Source organism: Sphaerodactylus townsendi, linkage group LG10 (assembly GCF_021028975.2).
Source record: "Sphaerodactylus townsendi isolate TG3544 linkage group LG10, MPM_Stown_v2.3, whole genome shotgun sequence".
NCBI lineage: Eukaryota > Metazoa > Chordata > Lepidosauria > Squamata > Sphaerodactylidae > Sphaerodactylus > Sphaerodactylus townsendi.
In genome coordinates, this window is record NC_059434.1 from 81105539 (window position 1) to 81130777 (window position 25239).

Sequence of the window (25239 nt, forward strand, 5' to 3'; positions counted from 1 at the left end):
CGGCCATGCGCCCTGGCCAACTCACCCACCCACCTCTCCCCCTTTTTTATACTTTGGTGTTGTGTCGATGCATGCTTCTTTGTCATAGCCATTCGGCGGTTTGGCGCATGGGAATTGATCTGAGGGGGCTGGGGGGGGGAAGGAAGCTAGGGAGCTACCCCCTCCCCCCCTGCTGTGTTATGAATGCTATGCAAGAGGCCGACGCCCAACTGAGCATTGCAGCAAAGCTCCAGTAAGAGGCTGACTGCCCGCTGGAGCTCCATGGAAGCGGCAAGGGCATCCGTCAGCCAGCAGGGCGGCGCCCTGGAGGCACCCCTGAGGAGGGTCTGCACAGTGTTACAAAGCAGATCAGAATCCCATGCTTTGCCTCACGCTTCTTATTGCCATAAAATGACTAGCTGTGGCCAAATAATTTTCCCCAGCCATGAGTGTTGTGTGTTCACTGGGTTACAGGGCTCAGAGAAGGGGTGGTCCCGTCTTCGGGCGGCAACTTCCTTTCCCAGCTCTCAGATAAGGGGATCGGTCACATCACAAGTGTGAGAAAAACCTTTTCACTGTGAGTTCCCAAGGTAATTTTACCCGGAAGGGCGCAGGGTTACAACTCTATGTCAGTCATCAGCTTATCTTTAATCATGGCAGTTCTTGATGCCCCAGAAGAAGGAGAATTTTCAGAGACAGTCCATCCCCATCTCTGGTTACGAGATGGAGGAGATTAATAACGGGGGATGAATGTTACCATTGTATGCTCTGTTCAAACCCTCCCAAGGTACTTGATGGCCATTGATCCCAGCCAGCACATTATCAGGACAGCAGCTCTATGCTTCAACTAGCAGCAGCAAACAAGTCTTTGTGCTTTGGTAGTATGTTCCCTGGTTTTATCACCCATGTGCCACCAGCAGAGCGATTAATCCCTGAAACCAAGGCCTGCTTTCAGGTCCAATGAATGAAATAATTTTGAGTAAAAAGACACACATAACACACACAGGCTGATTACCCACTGCCGGCATTCCCCAGCCTTGCCCTGCTCTGGCACGGAACGCCACACCAGAAGCACATGCAGGACGAGAGGAGGTGAGTCGGGACAAGAAATCTTGCCCCAGTGCGACTCCTCTCTGTGCGTCATGAACAGGAAGCGTGTCAGGACAAGATTTCTTGCCCCAACGCGCTTCCTGTCCCACCGTGTGCCTCTGCGCCGGTGGGTCATCGGCCACACACTACTTTCTAATAAGAATAAACCCGAGCCAGAGGTGGTAAGAGGGGGCAGGAGAACTGGAAGAAACATTGCATACGAACTGGCTTCCAGAAAATGATCAGGGTAAAAGTGGTCTCAAAGGGACTGAAGAAATGGTACAAAAGCAACCAACAAACAAAAAAGAAGGGAGAAGTCAAGGCACAAAAATCAAGGGATAAACCAAAAATGCATGCAAAGATCAAGGGATGAATCCAAGTGGTATGGGGCCAGAATAAGAAGAACATAAGAACAAGCCAGCTGGATCAGACCAGAGTCCATCTAGTCCAGCTCTCTGCTACTCGCAGTGGCCCACCAGGTGCCTTTGGGAGCTCACATGCAGGAGGTGAAAGCAATGGCCTTCTGTGGCTGTTGCTCCCGAGCACCTGGACTGTTAAGGCATTTGCAATCTCAGATCAAAGAGGATCAAGATTGGTAGCCATAGATCGACTTCTCCTCCATAAATCTGTCCAAGCCCCTTTTAAAGCTATCCAGGTTAGTGGCCATCACCACCTCCTGTGGCAGCATATTCCAAACACCAATCACACGTTGTGTGAAGAAGTGTTTCCTTTGATTAGTCCTAATTCTTCCCCCCAGCATTTTCAATGAATGCCCCCTGGTTCTAATATTGTGAGAAAGAGAGAAAAAGTTCTCTCTGTCAACATTTTCTACCCCATGCATAATTTTATAGATTTCAATCATATCCCCTCTCAGCCGTCTCCTCTCCAAACTAAAGAGTCCCAAACACTGCAGCCTCTCCTCATAAGGAAGGTGCTCCAGTCCCTCAATCATCCTTGTTGCCCTTCTCTGCACTTTTTCTATCTATACATGTCCTTGCTTTTTTTCACCCTCTACCTCTCAGTCCCAGCGTCACATTTTCAGGGATTTTGAAAGCCACCAAACTGCTGCAGCATTTAACAAAGTCTGGGGAAAAAAATAGAAAACCCCACGCTCTTGCTGAATGGCTTGTGCATTTCTGGTGCGCTCATGTACAAATGAATGGCTTGAGTATGGCTGGCTTGCCTTACACGTGAGCCTCATTAGCACACTCATGCTTACATCCTGGGTGGGGGGGGGGAGAGAGAAAAGCTCTTCCATTGTTCCCCACCACTTCCTTTGCATTCTGATCGTTCTGATGTTTCTCATGAGAGGAGAGAGGGAGAAGAGCGCCTCTGAGCCACAAAGAGACAAGGGAAAGCTACGGGCCCATGAGGCGGTTGTCCTGAATTGACCTTACGGCTGTCAGTGTTGGTTAGATGCGACTCATCTCCACAGTTTGTGTCTCCCTCCACGGTTAACAACGCTAACTGGACGCCACTGTTGTGCTCTTGTATTCTAGAAATCCCCAGTCGCTCCAATCCCAGAATTCCATCTCGTCTGCCCAGTCACCTCTGAAGTGGGGAATGCTCATACATGAGGAAGAAACTTGGAGGGAGGGTACACATTAAGGCACCTTATCCTCAATCAGATCCTTCGGTCGGCAGCAGTGAGGTAGTGCACCTTAGGGAGCAGCAGTGGCGTAGTGGTTAAGAGCAGGTGCATTCTAATCTGGAGGAACCGGGTTTGATTCCCCGCTCTGCCGCCTGGGCTGTGGAGGCTTATCTGGGGAATTCTGATTAGCCTGTGCACTCCCACAAACGCCAGCTGGGTGACCTTGGGCTAGTCACAGCTTCTCGGAGCTCTCTCAGCCCCACCCACCTCAGAGGGTGTTTGTTGTGAGGGGGGAAGGGCGAGGAGATTGTAAGCCCCTTTGAGTCTTCTTACTGGAGAGAAAGGGGGGATATAAATCCAAACTCTTCTTCTCTTCTAGGTCAGAACTGTTCACTCAAACAGGCAGTGGCTCTCCAAGATCTCAAGCTGAGGTCTTTCACATCATCTGCTACTTGGATTCTTTTAACTGCACTTGCTGGGGTTTGAACTTTGGGCCTTCTGCATATCAGGCAGACGCTCTACTGCAGAGCCGCAGCCCCTCCCCAAAATTTCAGTCATATCTTTGATAGCTGTCCAAATACTCAAATGTCGAACACATGAAGCAGCCTTCTACGGCCAGGCCATTGGTCTATCAAGCTTACTACTGTCTACTGGTTCTCTGGATCCTAAGATCCTTTTGATGGAAATTGGACCAGGGACCTTCTGTGTGCAAAGCAGTGCTCTTGGAGGAAGAGGAAGAAGAGGAGGAAGAGGGAAAGGAAGAAGAGTAGTAGTTTGGATTTATACCCTGTTTTTGTCAACTGTGGCTCATTCCGCACATGCAGAATAATGCACTTTCAAACTGCTTTCAATGCTCTTTGAAGCTGTGCGGAATAGCAAAATCCACTTGCAAACAGTTGTGAAAGTGGTTTGAAAACGCATTATTTTGCGTGTGCGGAAGGGGCCTGTAAGGACTCTCAAAGTGGCTTACAGACTCCTTCCCACAACAGACACCTTGTGAGATAGGTGGGGCTGAGAGAGTTCTTAAGAACTGTGACTAGCCCAAGGTCACCCAGGAGAAGTGGAGGGGTGGGGAAACACAACTGGTTCACCAGATAAGCCTCTGTCACTCAAGTGGAGGAATGGGGAATCAAACAGTTCTGTAGACTGTTGTCCACCTTTCTCAACCACTCCACAACAATGGCTCTACTACACTGGAATATCTTAAAACATCATGAACATCTTAAAGACGAACTAGTGGTCCCTGCATCAAATAAGGAACACAGAATATGTGGCTTGGTTTTGACAAGGCCACAAATTTGTTGACAAAATTACAGCGTAGTCCAAACAAACTTCTGACATATTAAAGCACTGTGAGGAGAAGATGTTACTATACCTAGAGCTGTAGTAATCTAATTTGCCTTTCAACTGTTTACCGAGGTAAGAAGCTGTTGGTGATGTTATATATGCACTATTATCCATGCTGTACTCTGAGTGAAGGTGACATGATAGAGAATAAGGAAGAAAGGAGGAGGCTCTCTTGAGGCTCCATTTCTAAACTTCAAGGAATTTCCCAGGCCGGACTGGACAGTCCTACCACCTCCTGATCTTGTTTGTTCGGGCCCTTCACATTTAGTAAAATAGTTTGGTGTGCCTTTGTGTGGAGCACAGGATTGTCCACCCCTACTCTGTCACGTATGCTGGGTGATGTTGGGTCAGTTCAGTGGTGGGATCCAAAAATTTTAATAACAGGTTCCGATGGTGGTGGGATTCAAACAGTGGCGCCGCCGCACACACGCACCTCCAGTCCCTATTGGGCAGGGAGGTTGCTTTAGTAACCCCTTCTTGGCACTCAGAAAAAATTAGTAACCACTTCTAGAAAAGTGGTGAGAACTGGTTGGAACCCACCTCTGGGCCAGTTGCTCTGGCTCAGGATTGTTGTGAGAATAAAATGGTGGCGGGAAGAACACTGTAAGCCTCTTTGGTCGATTTCCCACGGACGATTAAATGAGTGCTCTCATCTTTCTTTTTTCTACATGTTTTCTGCATGAAACCAGGAAACCAGGAAGTGGTTCAAAATTTACCTGCCATAACGTGCTACCCAATCAAAAGCCACCACCACAGGCAGGGAAATTGCATTGGCTAGCTCTGCGGTGACGTATGCACGTCTAGACGTGGATTCGTCTAAAAAGATATTATTTTTAAAAAACCGCCCCCTAAATCGGCGCTCAGCCAATCAGAACAGAGACCCGCCCTGCTGAAAGCATGCTGTGTTGCTGAAACTGCAATATTAATCAAACTATTCCCAAGACACAAACTGCGGTGGGGAGCATGAAACTGTGCTCAAAAGCTCCCGATTCTTTTCAAACCAGGTTGAATCTGGATTCATTTTTCCAGTGGGGAATCGACCTTTGTGTCTCCATTGGAGAGAAAAATGGAGGATAAATGAAGTAAATAAATAAAAATCAGCAGGAAAGCCTTCAAAAATTATGGAACAGAGTTGCAATCTGCTCCAAACAGAGCCAACAGCCAAACAATCAGAAATTTCTTCATTTTTCCCCCCAATACAAAAATAAATCTTACTCTATGGGGCTATTCCCCCCCCCCCCACTTGTGATTTGAAATGCTTGAATTCTACCAATTCATTTGCACATCATTCTGTTGCATGTAAAGAGCTCTCCATTTCCCCTTCCTGATACAAAGCTACTGCCACCTCTGATTTTTAACTTTGCATTATGGAACATAGTTATACCGGGTGTTGTGGGTTTTCTGGGTTGTATGGCTGTGTTCCAGTAGCATTTTCTCCTGATGTTTCACCTGCATCTGTGGCTGGCATCTTCAGAGGATCTGATGGTACGTTTAAAGTTGTATTTGGAAATGGAAGACTGCATTTTCTGAAAATCTGTTTCTTTGTGTGTTCGGGGAGGGGGGGTGTCATCAGCACCCAACATGGAGCGGAGGAATAACCTTCTTATTCTGAGAATAAGGCTAGTCCAATACCCTTCAGGCTAGTCCAATACCCTTCAAGCAGGATCAACCCAAAAGTGAATTCATCATTGTTTGACTCCTGTCACCCAGCTGGCCAGGTCAGCGTCGTCCTCTGACCTGCACTTGCAAGTGATGGACAGGGCTGGCAAAGGCATTATCACAGCATAATTGAACAGAGTGAAAAGGAAAATGCTGCGTTTTTCTCCTCGGGCAACCATTTTCTTTTCATTTGATAACCGGGGAGGGGAAGGGGAATAATACAGCTCTTTATATTTCACACAGTCTGCATCAAGATTTCAGAAGCAGAATGTTCTGGAAGAGATATTGTTTACAAAAATGTCGGTCTACAGAGAAAATTCTATAAATGAAGGTGTATACCTTCTGTCTGTCTAAATGTTACATTTTAAAATATTTTAAAATGTTTCCCTTATTCTGAGAAGTTCAGGGAAACACATAGGGTCTCCCTCTTCTTCATTTTATCCACCTCACAACCCTGTGAGATAGGTTAAGCCTGAAAGAGTTACCAGCCCAATGTCACCAAGAGAGCATGACAGCTGAGTAAGAATTTGACCCCACATTTCTTAGTCCAAGTCTGACACTCTCACCACTACGGAGATATGTAGTTGAACCACACTGAGTCATAAAATGGTCTGTTTTGCTAGTCCATCTAAATTCCACTGGATCACTTCCCAAGTCTCTATTGATTTCATCCAGGTTCAGAATAATCATTTAGGGATGTGTGTATCCCTGCTAAGAGATTTTGCAAAAACTGTTTGTGGCTTCTCTCTACAATTCTTTTTTCCCCAAAGAAGCACACCCTCAAATTTGCTCCGCTTTTTGTTTCATCTCCATGAAATCTGTCGCCAACTGAGCAACGTGCAGAACTCACTACACAACTTTCGCTGGTTTTTATCAAAACTCTGCTCAGCTTCCGCTGAAATCCTTCAAGTGTTTTGCCTGATTCTAATTTGCTTATTTGGACTTTGCTTTAGCAAAACCCCATTTGCAATTCTAAACAGATTCCTGGAGGGTCACATGCAAAAAGGAGATGATCCACAAATTCAGTGAACCAATGAACGACAGTCACTTCAAGCAGCTTCCAGCTTCTGGCCTTTGACCTCTTGGTGCAAAAATTCACAAGAAAGACCTGGACAGAGCATGGACAGACGATAGAAGGAGTAGGAGTTGGTCTTTATACCCTGTTTTTCTCAACCAAAAAGAGTCTCAAAGCAGCTTACAATTGCCTTCCCTTACCCCCCGCACAACAGGGGCCTTGTGAGATAGGTGGGGCTGAGAGAATTTCTGAGAGAACTGTGACTGATCCAAGGTCACCCAGCAGGCTTTATGCAGAGGTGTGGAGAATCAAACATACTACACTGGGAGGGGTCACAGTGGGTTTGAACGCCAATGAGTCCACCTTCCAAATCTACCATTTCTTCCAAGGGAACCAACCTAGAATCAGAACTGGCCAGTTATATGAATGCCTGCATTTACGTCCTCTGCAAAAGTCTTGCAGTCGCTGATTTGTATGCCTGAGGTAGGGAGAGAGACCATGGTAGCAATTGAAACCAAGGCATGAGTGCCAACAACTTAATTACTGGTTGTGTGCCAAGGGGCCCACAATACACCTATTAATACCAGTCTGCTTGACATGACTAATTCTCCTGACCTTCTTGCTTGTTGCCTTATACTCAGGTCAGCCGCAGCATCTCTCAAGAGCTGACACTATTCAGTAGACATTGGCAAGTGCCTTTTGCAAATACGAAGTGCGATAGTGGGGAACAAGTGAAAGATTCTCCACCCTTCCTCCTTAAACAGCGTACGTTTCTTCCTCTACATTTTCTCTTGAAATCAGAAAAACATCCTTCCTTGGAGCAGTTCTTGGAATGGTACCAGGGTTTGTCCTGGATTCCAGCAGTCCATTTTGCAGTTTCTATGAGACAGAGGCGGCGACCAGACTGCAGCCTTAATTTGTACTTTCCCCTCCTCCAAGGCACCTCTGTTGATACTGCCATGGGGTGGTCATTCCACACTTCCTGTTTTTATGTGGAATGTCCTCTTTGGTTGCGCTGAAGTGATGAGGAAATATAACACTTCCATTGGTCCACGCTGGCTTAGGCAGTCACAACCCTCAAAGCCCGCCAGCAATTCATACCTCTAATCTGGAGGAACCGGCTGGGTGACCTTGGGCTAGTCACAGTTCTTCTGAGCTCTCTCAGCCACACCTACCTCACAGGGTGTTTGTTGTGGGAGTGGTGGAAGGGAAAGGAGTTTGTTAGCCCCTTAGAGTCTCCTTACAGGAGAGAAAGGGGGGATATAAATCCAACTCTTCTTCTTCTTCTTCTTCTTGCCTACATGGCTGTCCATCTGACTGGCAAGCTAATATCCTGCATAAGACTGGTTGTTTTGACTGGCTGAGCTGCCCCTCCTCTTTTTGAATTACAGACAGTGGGCAAATAATTCAGCATAGTTGTGATTATGGCTGATTGCAGGACCATGGAAGGTTATTGTTGAAGTTCTTCAAAGCACCCTTACCCTGGTCCTATTCTGTTATCAATAAATAATTTTGCTCCATTCATTATTACTATGCCGATTGTCTTCATGGAGAGTGTGGGGGGTGAAACTGTATACCTCTTTTAGCCAGTGGAGGTTGGGGCTGCAGTCTTGGCTTACTCATCCACAAGGGGCTTGGCGGGCTATCTCTCCACCCTTCGCCCTTTCCTTTTTCAAGCCAGAAGGGCTCTCCATTCATGGACACCAAGACTTTTCACCTTTCCCTATTACTCTACTGTTTCAATAGTTAAAGCCTGGGAAGCCACCCCACAAGCAAATTTCAGCGACACCTTGGGTGAGCATTTACATAGATGCTCTCTGATGGCTCCTGGATAGTTGAGCTGAGTAAATATCATTTGTTTGTTAGGGGAATGGGTCTCAATTCAGTCCCTAAGTCTCCCCTCTTAGGGAATTCCAGACCTTTTACCATTTTGGTTGCCCTCCTCTGGACCCGTCCCAGCTTGTCAATATCCTTCTTGAATTGCGATGCCCAGAACTGTACACAATATTCCAGATGAGTCCAACCAATGCAGAATAGAGTGGTACAGTTACCTTCCTTTGCATGGCAACCCTGGTCTTCCATGGAGGTCTCCCATCCAACTATTAACCACAGCCAATCCTGCTCAATTTTCCAAGCTGTGACAAGTTTGGACTAGTCTGGGCTATTCAGCCTGCTCTCTTTGACTATACCCAAGCTCAAAGGAAATGAGAGGATTGAGAAATGGTAGTTTGGTGGGAGGCCTGCCAAACAATTTCTTTTCCTGTATCTGAAAACTAAAGAACCAAAAAGTACTGAAGAAGTACAGATGATTGCCAAAGCAGCCTGGGTTGTCTTTGGTGGTCTCTCATCCAAGTATCAACCCTGCTTGGCTTCAAATTTCTGAAGAGATCATAGGCTGTTAGTGCTGCTTATAGAGAGTCAATAAAACTAGGGATATCATGGTTAATGGAAGGATTTAGGATTGTTGCCTTCAACGCTAAAAAACCCCACTAGCTTAACTTTTAATTTTAAGCTGTAATAAATTTTATAATAGAGGGAATATTGCTCAATTATAAACACGGGACATAGAACAAATAACAAATAAGGTCTTAAGCAAGCCATGGATTAAAATACAAAAAGGGAAAAACAACACAGAGAGGAACAAATGAGTCAAATTAATATAAAAAGTAAACAAACCTTACTGTTTTGTAAATTAGCTAATCCTTATTGACAGAATCTTCATAAATTAAGGAAATGAATTAATTTTTATAAGACATTATTTATACATAATATGGATTTGCCATTCGTTTTGGTAGAATCCGGATTAACTTTTATCAAAATGTCTGGCTCCTAACTTAGGAACACCTCTTCATACTTTAACTGTAATGATTACTGCAGGTATTACCTGCTTTTACTACATTACCCTATACCTTGGTATAGGACTGTATTGTTTGTAGTACACCTCACGACAATTTAAGGTCTGCACTAGCACTTTAAAGACCACTAAGATTTCCAGAGTATAATCTTTTGAGAATCAAAGCTAACCTAGTCAGATATGAAGGGTATCTCATGAAGGCAGCTATGACTTAAGGTCTTTATGACCTTTAAGGTGTTACTAGACTCAAATCTTCCTCTTTCCTTTGACAGTTGGTTAGTCATATTATTCTTTGATTCTGTAATCCTAGTCCAATTGCATTGTTCATCGGTTGTTTCATGCCATTTGACTGGGCTGTTTATATCCTGGAAGGTCTCAGTAAACAAGGTGAGCAGTGAATAAAGTAAATCAAATAAATAAATACTGTTTACTGCATAAATACTGTTCACACCAGCAAATGCTGGCTGATGTTAAAGCAGCTCAACATCCTTACAGGTCTTAAGTCAAGTTATGGATGAGTCTTTACCTGTTCACTATGCTCCTGATGATGCGCATTATGCTCCACCTTCTTAGTCGAATAGCACCCGAGTGACTTCTCAGGTTCAAGATGCTGGGGCACTTGCTAGCATAAAACTATTAATTAATTAATCTCCACTCATTCGGAGCTTGGCGGAGGAGTTTCTGGTAGAGGTCATGCACAGAGGTACATACCTTAAAAGGCGAGTCTGCAAGGATCCCAGCAGTCATGCCTTTTTAGACGGCTGTTCAAACTTTCAAAGCAAACCAAGCTTGAGAGTGACTGTTTCTTCCCATTTCTGGCTTATCGGGTAGCTGTGGTGAGAATTTTGAAGCCACCCCCACGTCTGGCCACGAAAAATGCTGATTGGTTTTCCCTTGCCCAGGATTTTTTTTTAAAAAAAAATGTCTAATGAAACCAAATGGCTTGACTTTGAGAAGAAAATACTCCTAAACACGTCAGGCTCTTGAGAAAAGAAGTTCCTCAAGAAGACAAAAGTTTCCCCCAAGCATGGCGGAGTGGAAATCCACACTGAAATGGAACGCAGCGGCAGCAACATTCCACCACAGCTCGAGAACGTGCACTGGCTCAAGATGGAAAGGCTGGTCTGTGGGCTGCCTAAAACAAAGGTGCTATTTTTATCTCACAAATACCACAAACGGTGGTATGTTAACGGAACGCATGACTGCAGCCTATCCAGATGGAACTGTTTTTCCATATCACCTTCCCTATTCAAAGTCGGAAGTAGAGTTCTGGCCAGCTCTCATTACCAAGGAGGGAATATAGGAATGAAATGACGTTAGCACTCGCTAGGTAATAGCACTGGCCGAGGTTACTTGTTTCCAGGGGGAACAGCTCAGAGATGGGAGGAATGTACATAAATCCTGTTATTTCTTAATGGGATTTTGGAGCTCACTTTTTAGCCCAGGCTTTGAAATGAACAGTTGGCAGGCCTGCTTAGCTACACTGAACCATGCTGCAGTAGCAACAGTCTTAAACAACTGTCTTACTTCTATGTATTCTAGGGTCCCTTCCGCACACGCAAAATAATGTGTTTTCAAACCACTTTCACAAGTGAATTTTGCTATTCCGCACAGCTTCAAAGAGCACCGAAAGCAGTTTGAAAGTGCATTACTTTGCATGTGCGGAATGAGCCTATATCTCTGCAGAGACTGAGCAATACATGTTAGCCAATTAGCTTTGTGTTACCTTTATGGACTCCAGTATTCAGAATATATGCCATTAGATGTGGTCCTTACCCTGTTATTATTTAGTAATTTATTATTTACAGGTCTATACAAACTAGGACAAAGAGGCTTAGAGGCAGCTTCTACTCTAGAGCTGTGGCTATGCTGAACTCCGCGGCTTCGTGTTGATGTGTTTGGGGCTGTGTAGGGATGGGTGGAGGAAGGGGAAAGTGAGGATGGGGTATGAGTCTGGAATTGTGTGCATCGAGGAATGCTGCTGTAAATTTCGTTGTGCGTGCACAATGACAATAAAATGCTTGTATGCTTATGCTTATTTATGTTTATTTACATCATTTATATCCCACCATTCTCCTCAAAGGGGACCCAAAGCACCTTCTCCTTCCTTCTGTTTTATCTGCCCAACAGCCTGGTGAGGTAGGTTAGGCTGAGAGTGTATCATTGGCTCAAGGTCATCCAGCAAGTTTCCACAGCACAGTGGGGATCTGAATTTGGATCTCCCAGCTCCAAGTCTGACACTCATTCATTCTCCTGATACAAGCAAGCTCTTTCTTATCTTCATTTTTCTCTGTCCCAAGTTAAACGTCCACATTGAGCTGGTTCCTTTCACAGAAGAGAGGCCCTTTCCGCACGGGCCATTAACGACGCCCTGGGGACGGCAAAAACGCCGTCCCCAGGGAGCCGTTCGCACAGGCGGCACTGCCAAAACGCAGCAGCGCCGACCTGGCTCCCCTCCCCCAGGGCGGCCTCAGGCCGCCTCCAAAAACCTCCCTCCTGGAGGGAGGTTTTGGAACAACAGCGCATTCCCGGCGGTACGGTGTGAATGGCACCGCCGGGAATGCGCTGTTTTCCCCGTCCCTCTCCCACTCACCTCGGCACCGTCGTCGCCCTGCTGGCCTCCGACGACCCTCCCTCGCTGTCCTCCGACCCCTTCTGTGCGAACTGCCCCCACCCTTGCACCGGCAGAATTCCTGCGGGCGCAGGGGCGGTTCAATGGCCGTGCAGAAAGGGCCAGAGAGAGAGAGAGAGATGTGTGTGTGTGTGTGTGCGTGCGCGCGCGTGTGCGCGTGTGTATGTATATATATAGAGAGAGAGAGAGAGAATGTATGTGTGTGCATATATATGCACATACTCAGTCTGAAGGTGTTTGGAGTAGCTGACAAATAACAATTACAAATTCAAGAAATGTAAAGATTCCATCAAAACCTACAACAGGAGCAATCTAAATGAACTAATCTGTTAAAGCCAAATTAAATTTAATATAAGCACACAAGCAGAGAAGGAAACTTATTCAACAAAGTAACATGCGAACTAACCAATCCAACATAGCAGTAAAGAAAACCATGGGGGAAATAAATTGAATTAATCATGATACAGTTATTCACACCAATCCCTGGGGTAACCAGAATGTCTTTAGTTGATACAGGAAACTCATGAAGTCACGACTAAATAGAAGGAATTCATCCCAGAGTCGGGATGGCAATGCCCTGACTGAAAAAGGCCCTGATTCCTGTAGGCATCAGTCTTGCTTCCACCAGAGAGACAAGCAAGGACTATAACAATAAACGGATGGAAAGGAAAATATGGGAGCAGGCAGTTCTTCAAACACCTTCATACTAGGTTGTTTAGAGATTTTTTTTAAGGTCAAAGCAAACTGGCAGTAGGTGGGACGATGGGAGTTCTTTCTCGTCTATCAGCACAACTCTGCTTGTGGGACCGGACAGGGCAATTTTGCTCCCGTTCTCCACTCCCTGACCCACACGGCTATTAGTCCATTCAAGTCCCATTGCTCTGGGATTCAACTTTCCTGGTACTGCTGTCAGACTTCCCACAATGATAGGAGGCCTCCTGGGTTGATTCCACACGGTCCAAATGTCCCCAGTTGAGCAAGGGAAATATCCCAGTTTGGTCAAGAAGTTCGCACGGTTCCCGGTCCTAAAGCAGGTTTGTCCCGCAATATTTCCCGTATTCCGTTTTTTTTCCAAAAACCACTAAAATCGTGATCTTTTTCCAAAATCCCACATTGAGCCCGTTTCTGTGCAAACACCACAGGAGCAAAAACGGTTTCTTTTTACCACCCCCGCTGCCCGATGTCCCCACTTGTCAGTTTCAGTTTCATCTCTGCTGAGCCACCAACCGGCATGGCAGCCAACCCTTCCCAAAACGTTCCCCCAAGCACGTTTTCTGCTCATGGTACTGACTGAGAGCCATTTCACATGGGCTAATCAAGGGTTTTTTTTTGACATCTGTTCCTGGTAAATTAGTAGAATCTGTCATTAAAGATAAAATTATAAAACATGTAGAAAAGCAAGACCTGCTGAGAAAGAGTCAGCATGGCTTTTGCAGAGGCAAATCCTGTCTTACAAACTTACTAGAGTTCTTTGAGGATGTAAACAGGCATGTGGATAAGGGGGAACCAGTGGACATTGTCTACTTGGATTTCCAAAAGCCTTTTGACAAAGTTCCTCACCAGAGACTATTGAGAAAACTCAGCAATGAAGGAATAGGGAAGTCCTCCTATGGATTAAAAACTGGTTGAGAAACAGGAAGCCAAAGTGGGTGTAAATGGGAAATTCTCACAATGGAGAGATGTAGGGAGTGGTGTCCCCCAAGGATCGTGTGGGACCAGTGCTCTTTAACCTATTCATAAATGACCTGGGAAGTAGGGGTGGAGTAGCGTGGTATGCAAGTTGCAGATGATACCAAATTATGCTTAAGGTGGTGAGAACCACAAAGGTTGAGGAGCTCCAAAGCCGGACCTTGATAAATTAGGTGAGTGGCCTAAGAAATGGCAAATGCAGTTCAATGTATGCAAAATGCAAAGTGATGCACATGGGGGCAAAATCCAAACTTCACATACATTACTGCACAGGGGTCAGTGCTATCAGTCACAGACCAGGAAAGGGATTTAGCGTCTTAGTTGATAGTTCCATGGGAATGTCAACTCAATGTATAGCAGCAACTGTGAAAAGGCGACTCTATGCTGGGGATAGTGGAAGGAATTGAGAATAAAACTGCAAAGATTGTCATGTACTTATATATAAAGCTGTGGTGCGATAGCACTTGCCAAATTACTGTGTTCAGTTCTGGTAAGCCACATCACTCAAAAAAAAGGATGTTGAAAGAGATAGAAAAAAAGTGCAGAGGCGTGAAGGATGAGACGTTGAGAGGACTGCGGCACCTTCCTTATGAGGGAAAGGCTACAGCGTTTGGGACTCTTTGGTTTGGAGAGGAGACGTCTGAGGGGGGGGATATGATTGAAGTCCTATAAAATTATGCATGGGGTAGAAAATGTTGACAGAGAAGAAATTTTTCTCTCTTTCTCCTGTCAATACACTAGAACCAGGGGGCATTCATTGAAAATGCTGGGGAAGAATTAGAACTAATAAAAGGAAACGCTATTCATAGCGTGTGATTTGGGTGTTTGGAATATGCTGCCACAGGGAGGTGGTGATGGCCACTAACCTGGATAGCTTTAAAAGGGGCTTGGACAGATTTATGGAGGAGAAGTCGATTTATGGCTGCCAATCTTGATCCTCTTTGATCTGAGATTGCAAATGCCTTAACAACAGTCAGGTGCTTTCGAACAACAACTCCCTGAAGACCCGTACTTTCACATCCTACATGTGAACTCCCAAAAGGCACCAGATGGGCCACTCACGAGTAGCTGAAAGCTGGAATGAATAGTCCTGATCCCTGATCAAGCTAATATTCATATGTTCTTAACAACACAAAAGATTGTCATGCCCTTATATAGAAGCCAAATTGAGATGCTGACCACACTTGGAGTACTGTGTCCAGTTCTGGTCGCCACATCTCAAAAAGGATATTGAAGAGATAGAAAAAGTGCAGAGAAAGGGGTAGCGAGGGATGATTGAGGGACTGGAGCACCTTCCTTATGAGGGGAAAGGCTGCAGCGTTTGGGACTCTTTTAGTTTGGAGAGGCGTCTGAGGGGATATGATTGGGAAGTCTATAAAATTATGCATGGGGTAGAAAATGTTGACAGAGAATTTTTCTCTCTTTCTCCTTGCTGCAAAACTTTTGTCACACACTAGAACCAGGGGCATTCATTAGAAAATGCTGGGGAAGAATTAGGACTAATAAAGGAAACGCACTTCTTCGCGCAACGTGTGATTGGTGTTTGGAATATGCTGCCACAGGAGGTGGTGATGGCCACTAACCTGGATAGCTTTAAAAGGGGCTTGGACAAGATTTATGGAGGAGAAGTGCAATTTATGGCTACCAATCTTGATCCTCTTTGATCTGAGATTGCAAATGCCTTGGCAGATCCCAGGTGCTCAGGAACCTTAGCCGCTTGAGAGGCCCGTTGCTTTCACATCCTACATGTGAACTCCCAAAGGCACCTGGTGGGCCACTGCGAGTAGCAGAGAGCTGGACTAGATGGACTCTGGTCTGATCCAGCTGGCTTGTTCTTATGTTCTTATGTTCTTAGGGTTAACCAGGAGCGGAGTCCCAAAAATGTCCCCGTTTTCTTTTCTGTAAATGTACTGGTTGCTCGGAGTGCACAGCTAGGGAAATGCTCACATTGTGCCCAAAGTTACTGGGCATATCATGGGGGCTGGGGGCAGTGTTTTTTCCCCTGCAAAAATCTGCTATAATGAACATCTGGCCTCCCATGAGTGAAAGGAAGGGGGGGGACTTTTAATGCCGTCTGAAATTATGTAAATTTTGTATTTATGGTTCCTTATTTTAGTGGGGATTGATTGTTTTTAAATGGATTTTAAATGTCTGTATTTGATTGTTGAACACCGCCCTGAGCCCTCAAGGGAGGTATATAAATTTAATTAAATAAAAATAAATAAATAAAATAAGAGATTGTGAGTGGGAATGTGATGCTCTGCCCCATTGCTGCTCTACATTTTTGGCTACCACTTGCTGTGTTGTGGGCTGCACTAGCCTCTATTCAGAACCGGATAAAAGGGGAGAGCTTGGTTTTCCCGCGGTCGCTGTGGGTTGACCAATCAGAGGTGCTGCCTTTGTGGGGGAGGGAACGCTCTGAATTGGACCTCGGGCCCTGGCCAGGCAATGACCATTTTGAGTTGAGTGTTAAGATGGAGTTGGTAGCAACTCCTGGTGTGGTTTTGTGCGATTGATGCGCACAGATAACCAGTGGCACAAATGGTGACGCTGGTGTTGGGATTATTCAAACTGCCGCCCAAAAAGAACAGCCAATCAGGACACCAGGGATGTTCGGGCATGCGTGGGTACGTTTGAGGTGTAGATACAAAAAACCTGGACTCGTGCAAAACAAATTGGAGTATTTTCTCCTGATCTTAACTTGATTCCTTCATAGAAACGGGCATCCATGCAAAGGGAAAAAGCAGAATAAATCAGACCCAGATTTTAAAATACTGAATGTAACCCGGTATAATTATGCTGTGCGGAATTGACCCTGATGCCGCTTGGAGTGGCAGCAGGAAAGTTTTTTAAAAGTGACATGTCACTTCTGGGGAAAACCTATAAGCGGTGTTGCAACACAGCCAATATCACTCTCCTCCCCCATTTCCCTGCTCCTGCTTCTGCCCCTCCCATCAATTGCCTGGCAACCCTATTTTCTGGGTCTGGAAAGGACTACAGCGGAATGGAAGATACAAGAAAAATCTACAACCGTACACCTGCAGATTGCTTAGTACAACCCAAAGTGTTCTCTGAAAAAGACACCTGTCTAACCTTGTTCACAGGTAACAGATGAATACATACATAATCTGTGTAAAAGTCCTGTTCACATCACAGTGAACACACATGCATCCTGCCTGTACATGCACAGATCTATTTGTACACAAAAGCTTGTAGGGATGAGCCGCTGACCCAGCAGCACCGTAAGTAGAGCGCTGGAATGCCGGCCGGCTCCTCACTTCAATCTTCTCTGGTCAGCTTACCGCTCCCCCGCCCCTCACCCCCCGATGAGTCACAGGTCATGAACTACCTGGCTCACAACCACCAGGTGTCCTAGACAAAGGGACAATGGGCCCTTGCCCCCAGGTGAGGATTAGACCCAGACGCCGATGCTTCCTCCCGCACGTAACAGCCAGGTGAGATCATGCATCACATGATGATCTCTCAGTCTCCCACTCTCCCGCTCTCCCGTTTTCCCCCGGTCCGCCCTTCTACACGCCCCCACGATAACCCTAATAAAAGGTGCCAGGCACTAGCACGCGAGAGAGTCGCCAGGATCACGGACCCCCGCGCTCCCGCTGCTGGCGCTCTCCACCAGATGAAACCTCCGCGTCTCGCCTCTTCCTTAGCGGCTAATGACCCTGCGAGGGGATGACTATTCTAAACAAAGCTATCCACAGAGTTTCACGAGTAAAATGGAGGACCATTAATGAAATAAGCATAAGGTTTGTTTCACAAATACAGTCATATATGCATCGATTGTAACTCAAAAATTACTCAGCACACATACAGCAATCAAGTGCATGCTGTATATGCATTGAACGCAAATTCACTTTAACTTGTGAACTGGGCTTGTAAGTGTACATTTGATTTTTCTTTGTAGGTATGTTAAGTATCATGTTTACGTGCAATGCATTATAGCTGAAATTGTGAGACAAGCCACACATATAACCAGGCACAGGTCCCTTGTTTCAACTGCAAAGTGAAAGCACCCGTGCTCTTTTTACAAACCAATGAACACACGTATACGTGGAACGTACGTTAATTCACTATCACGTGCAAACAGGGCTACGATCATGCCTGCTGTATTCTGCACCAATCTCAGTTCTGGAATCTTTTGCATTCCTGATGCATGTATCCTGAAACCAAAACTATGGATTTAAGTCAGTTTCATCACTTTTGGCCAAATCTTCCGCCACAGTCAACAGGTGTGTAATTAGGTTCCAAAAGCAGCTGCCAATAGAGGGGGAAGAAGGACTGACATGGCAGCAATGCAGGATCTTGGGGGTTAACTATTTCACTTCTATGCTATTTCCCTAATTCACAATGGTGTCCCCCCCCCCCCCCCAGTATGAGAAACCCTGAAAGGAATAAAAGATGGGTACTGTCTTGTGGCTTTTTTCTTTGCTGGGGTTTAAAACACCTAGTTGAATAGTGATTTTTAAAATGAGGAAACGCTGTTGGGGAATAGTTATTCCCCAACCCCATTCTGGAGTGCCACAGCCCCAATCCAATGATTGCCACCCCCCACCCCGCATTCTGTTTAGTGGCATTTTAGCCTCAAAAACATACTCGCAGTTCCTGTCAGAGAAATCTGTGTCACATGAATGCGAGCGTTTCGGCTTAGTATTGATCGCCAAATCACTCACAGCACAATTATATGCAGAGTTATGCCTGTCTAAGCTCATTGAAATGAATGGGCTTAGACTGGAGAAACTCTCCTTAGGATTGCAACATAAGAGATTCTTTTTTCGCTACAGAAAAATGAAGGCTTAAGGGGTGCAGGCTGCTGAGATGACTCTTCTCTTGAGTAAAGCCCCTTTGAAACATGCTCTTGTATAAATTTCTATAATTATGAAAGGGCTGAGCTCATGAAAACTTTCTTGAAGAGCATGCCCTATTGTTGTTGTTTTTTCGCCTTGTAATGGCCCAAAGTGCTCAATAATTTACTCAAGAGAATCAGAAGAGATTCTTTCCTAGCCTGTTCGCGGAAGAAATGCTTCTATTTACCTGACTGATGTATCAATAGCAAATTAATCGCAGCAGAACTCATCTTTAATTCAAATACGTAAGGTTACCTTGGAGATGATTAATCGTTCGCCATGCTCCCGTCCGCCTTTCAGAGTAAATCCCCAGGGAGCTCCTCCTTGAAGAAAAGCCTGCAAATAAACATATCTTCTTTTATGGGCTATGTTGGCGTCTGAAGAAGAGATGATGCCTCTGCTAAGATTGTCCAACATCCTGAATATTTTCTCAAGCACTCTCTGTAGCCCCAAAAGTCACTGAAAGGGCCCAGGGACACAAGAGGCGCAGTTTAAAAAACCCCATATCCACGATAAATGGTCTCGTCGCCTGCAATATCAGAAGTTGCTAAAATTGCCAAGAGAGCTTGTTTTTCCTTCTGACCCGATTCCAGGATGCGGTGCTCACCACTCTTTGAAACAACATGTTGGCCCATCATTTCTCTATCCAAAATCTTCAATTTTGTTGGGTGCTGTTTCAGCGGGTTGAATCTCTCCCTCTGCAGAGCCTCACACAAGCGAGATATTGTTCCTTATTTCTTCATCATGGTTATATTTGGGCGCTGAATATTTCCAACCTGTGGCTGTTTCAAATAACACAGGACAAAAAAACAGAGGGGGGGGGGGGAATAAAAAGTTTAACCACTATAGGTATCTAACCGCACAAATGCAACACCAGCACTTCATTTTTGATCGATTACCAGCCCTTTCTCCCCTTCTGCGAGCAGTTTACCATTACAATAGACGTTTTTGCCTCAGTTCATTGCCTCCAAAGAATGAAAGGCGTCTTCTCCCTCTTCCCTCCCCTGCTCTTTTCTGCTAACTTCACAATTTTCGGACTTGTCAAAAGTGGCAGGGGGAAGAGAGTAAAGTTCAGCCCTGTAAAAACTTAATTCTCTTGGGCCTGGACCATGAAATAGTTTCCCAGTTGAGTTTATAAAAGGGGGAAAGAGAACTAGCAGGAGAACAGGAAAGGCAGGTGAAATTAATCCCTCAAAAATGTTAAGAAGATAGCTTAGTGGTTCTCAGCCTTTTTCCCACCCCGCCGCCTGGGTTGTGCGGCTTGCAGCTGAGAGGGAGAGAGACAGAAAATTGGAACAAGAGCAGCCCATTTTGGCACAGGGACCACAGAGCGATGTGATGTCAATATAACAGTGACGGCCATATTTATGAGGAATCCAGGGTCCATGCTGTAATGTTATGGAAATCCCACCTTCAGGAAAAAAAATCAACAACTTAACATCGTTATATTCTGCCATCAGTTTTTAAAAAACGCTTTCCCATTTCCTATCCAATTCTGTACTGTTTATTACTAATATTAAAGTTTTGTACCTACCCTGTTTCCCCGAATATAAGACATCCCCTGAAAATAAGACGTAGTAGAGGTTTTGCTAAAGTGCGAAATATAAGGCATCCCCCGAAAGTAAGACGTAGCAAAGTTTTTGTTTGGAAGCATGCCCGATGAACAGAACACAGAAAAATAAGACATCCCCTGAAAATAAGACATGGCGCATCTTTGGGAGCAAAAATTAATATAAGACACTGTCTTATTTTTGGGGAAACACGGTAAGAGGGTTTTATTTCCTCTCAATGACTCCCACAAATATGATTTCTCTCCAGTTTGGGAACTCGGATCAGGAGCTGCTAAAAGAATATATAAGAGTCTTTTAAAAATAATATTTTGATGAGTTTTCTAATTATAATTGACAGATTTAAAAGGAAATATAAAGCAGGAACAAAGGCAAAGAAAAAAGAAAAAAATACAGCTACCCAAGAATTGTATACGTATTAATTCTAGCACATTGGATCTCAAGATTACAAAATGGATATCATTAGAGAGACCATTGCAAAGTTTTAAAATTCACTGCCTTCTGTCCATTGGCTCTGAAGCGTCAATAATAAACAATATCTTGTATCAGAATCGTTAACAAATTAGTGTTCTGAACTTATTGTTATTCTTACATGGTAGATTCAGCCTCAGATAAGAAATAGAGTTTGCATTAACTCTAGCACATTGGATCAAGAATGTGAGTCTTGAAGCCCAGGCTGCTAGAGTTCCCAGCTCCTGGCTGGAAAATTCCTGGAGATCTGGGAAGCAGGTACAAAGATGGGGGACAGCAGTGCTTGGGGAGAGGAAAGACTTCACCAGGATATAATGACACAAAAGCCACTCTCCAGGGCAGCCATTTCTTCATGGGGACATATATTTGTAATGTGGAAATCAGCTTTAATTGTAGGAGGTCTTCCGGCCACATCTGGACGTTAACAACCCTGCTGCCCACACTTCTGTATTATTTCGGTGAGATTTAACCAGGATTAACTGTAAGCAAGATTTTAGTTGCCCAACAGGTGAACAGCTACATATTTTACCTTGGAAGAACTCTATGGCCGTTTATGCACGGCCTCAGTGCATACGCCCGTGAGAGTTCGCCGGCGTGGAGCTCTCGCCGCAGGCGAGCAGGCGAGCAGAGGCAGCTGACTCCGCCGGGCCGCCTGATCTACTCCCTCCCACTTACCCGTGTCCTGCTGCATTAAGCCTGCGGGCGTGCCAGCAGCCCATCCACGCTGCCCTCCGACCCTGGGTGGGAGGGGACGAGTGTGGGCAATTCTGGCTGCTCCCATGGCGGCTTTGGTTTATTCTGATGAGGTGGAAGGGAAGAGGTATCATCCTCGGCCAGCGGTTAAGCACAGCGCCATGAGAGAGCTGCTCCCTCCCAACAACAACCCTTTAAAGGGTTGTTGTTTTAGAAGCCCGACCTGAGGCGCCCTGCGGAAGGAAGCGCGCATTCAATTCGCCGCTGCTGCGTTGCAGCAGCGCCCTCTTAACCTGGCGACCTAAGAGCGGCGTTTTACCGCTTGAGCCGTCACCATGTTTTGGGCCGTTGAAAGCGACCCCCTAATTCCTGAAGCCTAAAAGCCCAAAAAATATTCTGAGAGACCCGTCTCATCAGCCACCTCTCTTTTTGAACTGTTACCATCGGCCCAGGCAATTACAGGTCTATCGAACTAGGACAACGAGGCTTAGAGACGGCTTCTACTCTAAGAGCTGTGGCGTGCACTGAACTCAGCGACCCCGTGTTGATGTGTTTTGGGATGTGTAGGGATGAATTGGAGGGTGAGGGATGGAGATTTATGGGTCACGAGAGGTATTGTTGCATCGAGGAATGCTGCTGCTCCCAAATTTTGGATTTATTAATTGCACAATGACAATAAAAATGCTTATGCTTATGCTTACTTATGTAGTTTTACATGCATAGATTGCTCCTGTTAATAATACCCTATCCCACTAGCAATAACAGTTATAAGGCATTAGGCGTTTTTTCCATTCACAAGTGTTGTTTAATGTCATGTGCAAGATACTATTGAATTTTTTAAACAAATACTGATATCATGCTTTTCTGTATAAAAGGTGCAAAGAAGTGCAATTTTGTAGGTTAATTGGTGCTGTTCCTTTAAAGAATCAGAGATAGCCACTTCAAAGGAAGTGTTTAAAAATTAGAGGGTCGAATGCAAAGTTCAGGAGGGTGGAGCACCAGTGGGAGTTTGGGCATGCTCAAATAAGCTCTCCGAAGTTCCTAAGTGGAGTGCCATTAAGGGCAAAAGAGGTTATAAAAGCCTTATCCAGGAGCCATTTTGAGTCCAGTCTGAGCAAGCTGAGCTGGGAGGTGGGGAGGGGGTTGTTTCTTTTGTATATTAGTCTTTGAAGTTTGAAATAGCAGTCGTCTGTTTTCTGTGTTTGAGAGTATAGGAAGAGAAATCATCAGTTTGACCTAGCAGGGAAAGGCAAACGTTTTTATATGTAGGTTTGTTTTCAGCTATGTAGGAAAGGTTAAGTGGCAACTTCTGGAGAGTTCTTGATGGTTTCTCATAGAGGGATGCCTTTGACCATGATTTAAGTTTCCTATTAGTAAATTCTTTTTACAGCATAGGTGTTTGGGGGTCGATTTTATTTATTTGCTAACTGATACAGTGACTCTTGAGTAATAAAAACCTGAGGGTTCTCTGATCCTATCATCATCAAGTAGGCAGGAAAGTCGGCTCGGCCTTTCATTGATGACTTACATACAAAAAAATTCTTCCATTACAATTCTAAGCAAAACGTTACAGTAAAGTAGTTTCCCCTATGCCTTCTAGTAAACTAGCTTTCTCTCTCTCTCTCTCTCTCTCTCTCTCTCTCTCTCTCTGTATATATTCTATTGCAAAACAATTACCAATTGCAGGAGTTACAAAAATGATAAGGACACTTTATGTTAGCTTGCAACTGACTTGATATTAGTTCTCCCTATACGTTTTGTTAGTGCAGTCAATATAGTTTAAAAGTGGGTTCAATAATTTATTGGGGGTTTCATAGAGTTTAGTGTTTCTTGGATGCGAAAGTTTCTCCATTGTAGGAATTCCCACACTTTGCAGCCAAAGAACCTACTGTAGAATCAACTCCAATGCTGAAAGCAGTTTAAGCTTTGGAGTATCCTTTCTAGAAAGCTGATCCAATACTAACTGTTTGGGGTTGAGTTCTTTTAGCTTGTTTGGGATTTAGTTCTTAAGACTTTGAAGATATACAGAAAGAAAAGCCAAACAAACAAACGGTTGGTAATTGATAATTTAATTTATATACCGCCCTCCCCTGAAAGGCTCAGGGTGTTGTACAACAACATAATATAGCATCAACAAACATCACAACAGTAATGATCATAACATCAAGTAGCAACAGCAATAATCAACATTTCAAATATCAAAAACATCAGCAATCATGATACAACAAAAACAGCATCAATAAATATAGCAACAACAATAACAGCATTATGAGCAGCAATAAACATAACATAAACAACAAACATCAGTAGCAATACATTAGAAATAAAACAATACAGCAATGAATAAAAATATGAAATCAGTTAAACATTGCATCTCAGATGGCGACTATATACGAACTTCTAAGCATTATTAAACTTCTAGACATGTTAAACCTAACAGTAGCCCTTACAATAATAGCAATTAACTAACAAACCTTACTAAATAACAGCTGCAATCCTAAGCACAATACAATCTCCAATAATATACACAAAAGGAGTTAACTAACCTAACCTTCCCTCTACATTCCTAATGCCTATCTACCTGTTCCTGATACTAATCACAGGGCAACAGATCTTTCAGGGCAGTCCGCTTTCCTTGGTCTCCGATGCTGTTGTCATATCATGGTCCAAGCTATTGTTTTTCAGTAGTCTCAGCTTAGCGACAGCTCGCACCTCTTTTTAGGCTTCACCAACAACTCGCTCAGTCACAACTTGCGTCGGCTCTCCCACCACCTCTGTTGGCATGGCTGGCTCTCCTGCAACTTCCACTGGCTCTCTCAAAGCCCATGCTAGCTGTCCTGCAGCCGCCATCAGTCCTCTCACTGCCTCTGTCGGCTCGGCCAGCTCTCCTGCAACCTCTGTTTGCTCTCTTGCAGCTACTACCGGCTCTCTCACAGCCCATAGTAACTCTCCCACGGCCTCCGTCGGTCCTCTCACCACTTCCATTGGTTCGGCCAGCTCTTTCACAACCTCCAGTAATTCTCTCAACAATTCTCTCCTGCAGCTTCTCGCGACTCTCACCACCTTTGTTCGTTCTGTTGGATCTCTTTCCATTCTCACAGGCATTTCAACAGCCTCAGTTCTTTCAACATACCACCTCTGCCACTGCCACCCAGGGAACACCTCAGCCTCCGACCCCATCAGCTCACCTCTCGTCACTGTTTTAGCCCCATGGTAAGGCCAACAGGACACCCTCATTGCCTTGATACGAACTCATTGCCTTGATATGAACTAAGTATACTGAAGGGTAAAACAATTCCTATCGCTAGGTTTAACTACAACTGCAACAAGCTAACTACCTAATCGGAGCTCTCACAAAAATTCATATTACAAGGAGAAAGAGAATGCTCCTGATTTTGTCTGTACCAAATATAAACGTAATTAAAATTTTACTACTTGCTCTCTAATTGCAATTGTAATTGTTTATTGCTACTACTAATCAGGTTCACATTTTTCTCGAGTGTATCTATTTTCTTATTCCTCTATTCCTCAAATCATTCAATTCATTTTTTGTCTTGCACAAAATGTTTATCAGGTTTAGATGAATTTAGATAAGTTCTTTAATCAAGGAAGTAAGTTTAGACATTCCCTCCAGTTCCAGCAACTTAACAAGTCATTTTTCTGTTGCTGGTGTAGAGGAAGTGTTCCATTTCTGTGCATATAATCTCGTTGCTCATGTCATATTTAAAAAGTTCCATTTTTTTTCCATTTTTGTCCCTCAGACCCAAAAGAAAAGTCTCTGGTTTAATTT

At 44.6% G+C, this 25239-nt stretch overlaps 1 protein-coding gene across 1 annotated transcript in view; it reads right to left on the minus strand.

The window, feature by feature from the left end:
• SHROOM3 (shroom family member 3) overlaps positions 1-19626 on the minus strand; it is a 228812-nt gene extending 209186 nt beyond the window's left edge. The window contains 1 exon segment of the mRNA XM_048508765.1: positions 18973-19626. Coding sequence (XP_048364722.1) covers positions 18973-19134 — 162 coding nt within the window. The 5' untranslated portion in view covers positions 19135-19626.
• Between the last annotated feature and the right edge of the window lie 5613 nt (positions 19627-25239).